Source organism: Lactuca serriola, chromosome 8 (genome assembly GCF_051521515.1).
Source record: "Lactuca serriola cultivar US96UC23 chromosome 8, Lser_US96UC23_V15, whole genome shotgun sequence".
NCBI classification, from domain to species: Eukaryota; Viridiplantae; Streptophyta; class Magnoliopsida; order Asterales; family Asteraceae; genus Lactuca; species Lactuca serriola.
Genome location: NC_136415.1, coordinates 182,421,112 through 182,430,882, shown reverse-complemented (window position 1 = coordinate 182,430,882; position 9,771 = coordinate 182,421,112). Strand labels below are relative to the sequence as shown.

Sequence of the window (9,771 nt, the reverse complement as noted above, 5' to 3'; positions counted from 1 at the left end):
TATGATTGCGAGATCCTTTACCACCCCGTTAAAGCGAATGCGGTGGCGGAAGCTTTGAGCTGCAAGTCAGCTGGGTCTTCCGCCCCAGCGATATGTATGAGGATAGCGGTGGATTCTCTTCTTGTGAGTTTGATCAGAGATGCTCATGTTGAGGGCATGCGACTAGAGAACTGGAAGCTGGAGAGGATCAGGGGTGAGAACACCCGGTTTGTGCAGGATAGACGGGAATTATTGACCAAATGCGGTCAGGTATGGGCTCCGATGTCTGGTGGGTTCAGACAGACAGTGATGGAGGAGGCTCACAAGTCTCACTTCTCTATTCACCCGAGGGCCACCAAGATGTACACGGATTTGAGTTTGAGTTACTGGTGGCCGTGCATGAAGCGAGAAATCGCTTGGTACATCGAGAGGTGCTTGACTTGTAGGATGGTCAAGGCCGACCATCAGAAGTCGCATGGTACGCTGCAGCCCCTGGAGATTCTCATGTGGAAATGGGAACAGATCACGATGCACTTCATTACCAAGCTGCCGAGGACGACGAAAGGGTTTGATGCTATATGGGTCATCGTGGATCGATTGACCAAGAGTGCCTATTTCTTGGCTATACGGGAGAGTTTATCCGTCGAGATGTTGGCCAACATGTATGTCTGCGAGATCGTCGCTCGCCACGGGGTTCCGATCTCTATTGTCTCTGATCGAGATGTTAGGTTTACCTCCCGATTCTGGCAGAAGTTCCACGAGGAACTGGGCATGCGACCACATTTTATCACAGCATATCATCCGCAGACCGATGGTCAGAGCGAGCGGACCATACAGACTCTCCAGGACATGTTGAGGGCATGTGTCATTGACTTTGATAGGAGTTGGGATTCCCGCCTACCCCTTGCAGAGTTCGCCTACAACAACAACTATCATTCCAGCATTGGCGCCCCGCCTTTCGAGCTGTTATATGGGTGGACATGTCGCACCCCGGTTTGTTGAAGTGAGGTCGGACATAGGGTGTTGGGACGGATGGAGGTAGTCTTGTTGACTACCGAGAAGATTTAGCAGATTAGGTAGCGACTACAGACCGCTCAGAGTCGGAAAAAGAGTTATGCCGATAGACACCGATCTGAATTAGAGTTCCAGGTTGGTGACATGGTACTCCTGAAGGTCTCGCCCTAGAAGGGTGTGATTCGCTTCAGTAAGAGGGGGAAATTGGAACCCCGATATATTGGGTCGTTCAGGATCATTTCCAGGGTTGGCAAGGTGGCTTATAGACTAGAGCTACTGGAGAAGCTCAGTCAGATCCACCACACTTTTCACGTTTCGCAATTGTGAAAGTGCGTTATGGATCAGGTCGTTTGATGATATTCAGGTCGGTGAGTAACTGAATTACGTTGAGAGGCCCGTAGCCATACTTGAGAGGAAGGTGAAGGTTATGCGGAACAAGGAGATACCTTTGGTAAAGGTACAGTGGGAGCACCGAAGAGGGTCTGAGTGGACGTGGGAGATGGAGGTAGAGATGCGGGAGCAGTATCCAAAATTGTTCACCACGACAGACTTCGAGGACGAAGTCTAGTTCAAGTGCGGGAGAATTGTAACGCCCCGATTCTCAGGTATTAATTTTATGGCTTTAAATTTCATAATTTCAAGGTCTACTCGACGAGTTGGATGCCCTAACTCGTCGAGTAGCAGCGGATTGGGCCACATGTTTAAGTGACCCACTCGCCGAGTCAAAGATAGAACTCGACGAGTAGGAGCTGGAGGATGAAACCCTAATTTTTGGGGTTTTGCACCCTATTTAAAGGGTCATTAGCCTCCCTTAGCCCCCCTTACAGCCTCTTGAGAGTCCAACAAACCCTAATCCGTGTGTGTGCTCCATTTTTGTGTGTGTTAAGCTTTGGAAGGTGGATCTTAGTGAGAGGAGCTTGAAGATCAAGTAGCTAGCAACAAGGAACATGTGTGGATCTGAAATCTACCTCAGCTAGCATCATTTCAAGGTATCAAGTTGTTACCTTGACCTCATTTCCTTGAATGAATTTTCACCAATCAGAAACAAGCTCTCTCTCTCTCTCTCTCTCTCTCTCTCTTTAAAATTTTGACGAATTGTTCTTAGCATCTTCCCTATTGAGTGCTAGGGGGTGGTGTGCATTTGGGCATAGCGCTTTTAGCGAGGCTTCTTAACACCTCCACTACCATTAGCCTTAGATGATCAACGTCACTTATAAGATATAAGATTGGATGGAGACTAAATATTTCAAATCTTGTTAGATGAGCATCACTTAATGAAACCACTCAACATATTTAACTTAAGGAAAAAATATGAATTTTGTTTCCTTAAATAAACATTTATGAAAATTTAATTATTTGCACAAAACTATTATTGGAAAATACAAAATATAAAATGAAAATAGATAGGTATTAAAATTTCATGTTTTATCATATAATCCTTTTTGTATCGAAAATAATGCTTCGTTCTAAATGCATAGATGTAATAATCTATTTGCGCAAAGACACTAATCGCCTCTTAAAACAATAAAACTAATTTCCGAAAGAAATTATTCGCAACAACTGAATCTGCATGAGGCGAGATACCCTACACATGATTTGGAGCAGGGAGCGATGGTATTTGTAGCACCCGGTTCCTGGTATGTAAATGTTATTTGAGTATTTCCTTTCTTTTAGCCTTGGACTCGGCGAGTCATAGGTCCGACTCGCCGAGTGGATGCGGGACCCGGGACACGTTTAAGTTGCTGACTCGGCGAGTCCATATCCTGGACTCGGCGAGTCACAGCTGTTGGATGAAACCCTAAATTTCAGGGGTTTGCACCCTATTTAAGCAGCTTATCTGCCCAAGGCCAGCCCCCATTCTCTCCCCAGAGCTCCCCAACCCTCGTTTGTGCTTGTTCTTTGAAGATTGAAGTTTTGTTGTGTATTTTTGAAGGCTTTGAAGGAAGGAAGGAAGTAGATCCAGAAGATAGGAAGCCATCCAAGCATTATTTGTGTCCTTCCAGCAGTTCCTTTGAGGTATAACCCGTTTTCCCCTTGATTCTATGCTTAAAACTTCATTTGGGTCTTTCTTGGTCATTTCCCCAAGTTGGTATGTGCATTATATGTCGTAATAAGGCGTTTGGCCTTTGGATCCATGCAAGATTGAGCTCCAGGAGCTCAGATCTGTTGGCTTTTTGGCCCCATGTGGCTTGTTAGCCCTAGATCTACCCTTTTGAGACATTTTGAGCCCTATAATCCATATTGGCGGATATCCACACGTAAAGTTGGAAACTTTACGTGTGATTCGTGTCCTAGGAGTCCAGATCTATGAATGGCATGGACTGGAATCGAGCAAATCGGTATATTTTAGGAGTGCATGGCAGCGACTCGGCGAGTCGTTCATGTGACTCGGCGAGTCTGCTCGCGAGTCTTCGAGTTTGTCCCCTTTCCGTAGTGTCGAGTGAGCAGTGAGTCACAGGGTGTGACTCAGTGAGTCGGAAGCTTAACCCATCTATGGAGGTACTCGGCGAGTCAATGCCCTGACTCGGCGAGTTCAAGGCAATCTCCTTAGATCAAGAACAGACTCGACGAGTTGTTCATACAACTCGGCAAGTCTTAGCATGGGTGTTCTTCGGATGAAGATGGACTCGACGAGTTGTTCATACAACTCGGCGAGTAGGATGAAGGACTTGAGTATTGGTCTTGAAGGCGAACCCGTCGAGTCGTCGCCTAACTCGACGGGTAGGATCGGGATTCATGGCAGTCGTTTGCGTAGGGACTCGGCGAGTCGGAAAGCCAACTCGGCGAGTCGAGGTCAACTGAAAGTTGACTCTGACTTTGACTTGGGGCAAGGTCAGGGGTAAAATGGTCATTTTACCCAAAGGTCAGTGAGCAGTGTTTGATTGAGTATATTGTGGGAATTGCAGACGGAGGGTTTCCGGAGCAGCAGCAGCAGCAGTAGTAGGTGATCAGTTCCCACGCAGACCAGCAGCTATTTCGAGGTGAGTTTCCTTCTCAGTAGGAACGGGTCTAGGGCACCAAGGCCGACCCGTGTAGACGAGATGCTAGTACTAGAGTGTGGGCCGAGCCCGTATCTCTGTTGTAGTTAAGTACGGTATATGTGTTAATATGATAGTATTGCTTATACTTGTTGTCTGCGTGATACTTGTATGTTATGGGTTAGTGGTTGAGTGTGGGCAAGGCCCGTATCTCGCCAAGGTCGGAGTGTGGGCTAGGCCCGTATCTCCCAGATAGCGAAGTGTGGGCAGGGCCCGTATCTTCACGAGTGTGGGCGAGGCCCGTATCTCCCGGCTAGCGAAGTGTGGGCAGGGCCCGTATCTTCCCGAGTGTGGGCAAGGCCCGTAACTCCTAGCTGAATAGTGGTTGTTACTTGTTGCATGGTATGTGGTATTATGGGGGAACTCACTAAGCTTTGTGCTTACAGTTTTCAGTTTTGGTTTCAGGTATCTCCTCAGCTAGGGGAAAGGAGCCGGCGCGGTAGCGGCACGTCACGCACACACTCTCCGGTTTCCGCATTTACGAGCTTTTCTGGGATTTGTACTCTGATATTTTAATTGAATGTATGAATTGGCTTTTAGACATGATTCACTGGTGTGATATTCTGATCAGGCAATGTTTTAGTCTTTTATATTTTCTAAAAGTAATGTTCTTTTAAAACGAAATTTTTGGTCATGAAAATTGGGTCGTTACAGTATTTGCTCTGAAGATTTGGAGACATTACTTCTATAGGGTCCGTTGTACCATATACACGGATCACAAGAGCCTGAGACATATCATGGATCAGCCGAAAGTGAATATGAGGCAGTGCAGGTGGCTGGATCTAGTCAAGGACTATGATTTCGAGATCCTTTACCACCCCGGTAAAGCGAATGCGGTGGCGGACGCTTTGATCCGCAAGTCAGCTGAGTCTTCCGCCCCAACAATATGTATGAGGATAGCGGTGGATTCTCCTCTTGTGAGTTTGATCAGAGATGCTCATGTTGAGGGCATGCGACCAAAGAACTGGAAGCTGGAGAGGATCAGGGGTGCGACCACCCGTTTTGTGTAAGATAGCCGGGGATTATTGACTTGATGCGGTCTGGTATGGGTATCGATGTCTGGTGGGGTCAGATAGACAGTGATGGAGGAGGCTCACAAGTCTCACTTCTCTATTTCACCCAGGGCCACCGAGATGTACCAGGATTTGAATTTGAGTTACTAGTGGTCGTGCATGAAGCAAGAAATCGCTTGGTACGTCGAGAGGTGCTTGACCTGTAAGATGGTCAAGGCCGAGCATCAGAGGCCGCATGGTACGCTCTAGCCCCTGGAGATTCCCATGTGGAAATGGGAACATATCACGATGGGCTTCATTACCAGGCTGCCAAGGATGACGAAAGGGTTTGATGCTATATGGGTCATCGTGGATCGATTGACCAAGAGTGCCTATTTCTTGGCTATACGGGAGAGTTTATCCGTCAAGACGTTGGTCGACGTGTATGTCCGCGAGATCGTCGCTCGCCACGGGCTTTCGGTCTCTATTTTCTCCGATGGAGATGTTAGGTTTACCTCCCGATTATGGCAGAAGTTCCACGAGGAACTGGGCACGCGACTACATTTTAGCACATCATATCATCCGCAGACCGACGGTCAGAGCGAGCGGACCATACAGATCCTCGAGGACATGTTGAGGACGTGTGTCATTGACTTCGGTGGGAGCTGGGATTTCCACCTACCCCTTGCAGAGTTCGCCTACAACAACAAATATCATTCCAGCATTGGCGCCCTGCCTTTCGAGCTGTTGTATGGGTAGAGATGGCGCACCCTGATTTATTGAGGTGAGGTCGGACATAGGGTGTTGGGACAAATGGAGGTAGCCTTGTAGACTACCGATAAGATTTAGCAGATTAGGCAGCGACTACAGACCGCTCAGAGTCGGCAGAAGAGTTACGCCGATAGACACCGATCTGAGTTAGAGTTCCAGGTTGGTGACATGGTACTCCTGAAGGTCTCGCCCTAGAAGGGTGTGATCCGCTTCAGGAAGAGGGGGAAATTAGGACCCCGATATATTGGGTCTTTCAAGATCATTTCCAGGGTTGGCAAGGTGGCTTATAGACTAGAGCTACCGGAGAAGCTCAGTCAGATCCACAACACTTTTCACGTTTCGCAAATGCGAAAGTGCATTACGGATCAAGTCTTTGGATGATATTTAGGTCGGTGAGTGACTGAATTACGTGGAGAGGACGGAAGCCAAACTGGAGAGGAAGGTGAAGGTTATGCGAAACAAGGAGATACCTTTGGTAAAGGTACAGCGGGAGCACCAAAGAGGTTCTGAGTGGACGTGGGAGCCGGAGGCAGAGATGCGGAAACACTATCCAAAGTTTTTCACCACGACAGACTTCAAGGACGAAGTCTAGTTTAATTGCGGGATAATTGTAACGCCCCGATTCTCAGATATTAATTTTATGGCTTTAATTTTCATAATTTCAAGGTCTACTCGACGAGTTGGATGCCCTGACTCGTTGAGTAGCAGCGGGTTGGGCCACGTGTTTAAGTGACCTACTCGTTGAGTCCAAGGTAGAACTCAACGAGTAGGAGCTGGAGGATGAAACCCTAATTTTCGGGGTTTTGCACGGTCATTAGCCTCCCTTAGCCCCCTTACAGCCTCTTGAGAGTCCAACAAACCCTAATCCGTGTGTGTGCTCCATTTTTGTGTGTGTTAAGCTTTGGATTGTGGATCTTAGTGAGAGGAGATTGAGGATCAAGTAGCTAGTAGCAAGGAACGTGTGTGGATCTGAAATCTACCTCAGATAGCATCATTTGAAGGTATCAAGTCGTTACCTTGACCCTATTTAAAGTTTTGACGAAATGTTCTTAGCATCTCCCCTAGCGAGTGCTTGGGGGTGGTGTGCATTTGGGCTTAGCGCGTTTAACAAGGCTTCTTAACACCTCCACTACCATTAGCCTTAGATGATCAACGTCACTTATAAGATATAAGATTGGATGGAGACTAAATCTTTCAAATCTTGTTAGATGAGCATCACTTAATGAAATCACTCAACATATTTAACTTAAGGAAAAAATATGAATTTTGTTTCCTTAAATAAACATTTATGAAAATTTAATTATTTGCACTAAACTATTATTGGAAAATGCAAAAAATAAAATGAAAATAGATAGGTATTAAAATTCCATGTTTTATCATATAATCCTTTTTGTATCGAAAATAATGCTTCGTTCTAAATATATAGATGTAATAATCTATTTGCGCAAAAACACTAATCCCTTTTGAACACTAATTTCCGAAAGAAATTATTCGCACTTGTCGTTTGTCACAGGTAAACGCTAGTATAGTATATAGATATAGAAGTATATAGAGATCATATATGGTGTTGAATAATAGCCATAATATTTGGTTGAATTAGTTTTTCACGAAATATTTGCATGGTATGTATCAGCGGCGGTTGGAGAAGCCCTAATATCATTCAATATATATTGATACATGCAGAGGATTCATAGACAAGCAGCAACAAATCGGAAAAAGCAAAAAAGCAACAAAACCAATGGCTACTCTTCAATTACCGCAACAAGTTCCTTCTCCTGCCCAAGACTCTGAAACCCTCAGAAAAGCGTTCCAAGGTACCATCTCTCTGCCATCACTGATTTGATTGTTTGCATCGCATTTTTATTTTTGATAGTTTAGGATACCCATCCCATATTCCATTTCTCATCTGGGTTTTGTCCAGATCCAGAAAATGTGTGGATTTTTTACTTCTGTCAAGTTTTCGTTTTTCTTAATAAAATGATAGAATATTAACTAATTAACAAGATGGGGAGTGATGTCAGGATGTATAACCGATGAGAAGGCTGTGATTAAACTATTGGGTCGTAGGAATGCAGCACAAAGAAAGAACATTGGAGACACTTATCAGGAATTATACAACCAATCTCTCATTGATTCTCTCAATTCTAAGCTTTCTGGTGATTTTGGTGTATGTTGTTTTTTGCATCTCAATATATGAAAAAGAAAATACACATTAATTTTAGGTAAAGTTGAATTCTTGAATTTGCATAACAGAGAGCAGTGATGTTGTGGACATGCAAACCACTAGAAAGGGATGCAAGGATACTCCACAAAGTGTTGAATTCAAAGCAAATAGGCATGAATGAATTAGCAATAATCATCGAAATCTGTGTTACATCGTCTCCATCCCATTGGAGGGCTATAAGAGACTGCTACAATTCCCTATTTGAATCTAACTTCCATCAAGACATGAGTTCTGATATTGTCCCACGAACATTTGTATTGGTACTCACGAGTTCTTGATTTGGTGTCTGTTTGGATCAGATAAACTCTCATTTTTAACAACTCGTTTCCATTATGCAGAATCTACTTCGGTTTATAATGCCTTTCAGGAAAAGTTTGCCAACTGTAGATTTGGATTCGGTAAATGATGACACAACCAAATTAAGAAGAGCTATTGAGTCCAAAGAAATATATGAACTTGATTTTGGCTCAATATTTAGCTGGAGGAGCTTCTTGGAGCTCAAAGCAATTTTCGAATCTTACCATCAAAAATATGGAAATCCCATTTCGGAGGTTTTGTGTCTTAACCTGTTGACAACCATTTTGTTGAACTTCTTAACTTCGTAATTAGAATATATATCACCTTTTCACTTTGGAAATTGAGTATCCAAAAATATGCTGATTGATTTTGATAACTCAAAGTCAAAGAATGGATTCTTTTATAAAGGTTTACATCAATTTTGATTATTTTTACAGGATATCAAGGATTTTGGGGATGAGATGTTGGAATCTTTGGTGAAAATTATGATTAGATGCATTGTTTCCCCTGAGAAATATTTGGCGGAGGTGATTCAAATATGTTGGAAGTTGCTTTAAATATTCACCGAGGCTAGAAAGCTTAACATCTGTTGTTTGGATGGTGGACAGGTGATCAGAGCTGCACTTTCCTGTCCCGCAGGTGTAGATCATGATTCGCTTATAAGAGTGATTGTGCGTCGGGCTGAAATAGATCTGATGAAAGTGAGAGAAGCATATTTTGAGATGACCGAAACAAGCCTTGACAATGCAATTAAATGCAATACCTCCGGAAACTATCAGGACTTCTTGATGGCATTGTTGGGACATGTTGGTTTGACAATGCAGTTGACCACAATTCTACAGAAGACTAGAAAGCATATTCAGAGAGCAGGTCTTTTTCTTGTGTACCTGTACAAACGAATCCTTGGAGATAAACATGATGTATTTGCTGGACCGAACTGTGGTGTGAACCAACATTATATCGTTAAAAACCTCCAAGAGCCTTCTGGCAACGGATGTTATCTGTTGCACGTTGAGGGTTTTAGTGACGGATTAGTGAGGGGTTTTGATGGATGATAATGCCAAGATTTCTAGTAGTTTAGTTAATGGTTTTAAATGGAAAATTTTGAATTTAGTAGTTAGGGTTTTAGAGAGAGAGAGAGAGAGAGAGAGAGAGAGAGAGAGAGAGAGAGAGAGAGAGAGAGATAGGTAGGTTCAAATGTTTCTCACATCTATTGTGTGCTAGAATGCATCAATAATAATTTAATAATAATTATATGTATATTAAATTTATTCATAGTTATAACTCATTTTTATGAGAACTAATTAAATTCGTCATTAATGTCAACAATAATGTGTTTTAGTAGAATATACTCTCAATATTCATATTCCATGCAACTTTATTGTATTTTAAGTGAATGAGTCTTGAAACAAAATACGAACTTATATATAAAAATCTAAATGCGAATTCATTCTAA

General features: G+C 43.5%; 1 protein-coding gene across 1 annotated transcript; it reads left to right on the top strand.

Annotated features, from left to right (window-relative positions):
• Positions 1-7,492: 7,492 nt before the first annotated feature.
• On the top strand, positions 7,493-9,452 carry LOC145069942 (annexin D3-like). The gene is made up of 6 exons (XM_079016880.1): positions 7,493-7,608; positions 7,816-7,961; positions 8,048-8,278; positions 8,357-8,569; positions 8,753-8,842; positions 8,924-9,452. The coding sequence occupies exons 1-6, from the start codon at positions 7,533-7,535 to the stop codon at positions 9,368-9,370; spliced, it is 1,203 nt and encodes a 400-aa protein (XP_078873006.1). The 5' UTR covers positions 7,493-7,532; the 3' UTR covers positions 9,371-9,452.
• Positions 9,453-9,771: the final 319 nt, after the last annotated feature.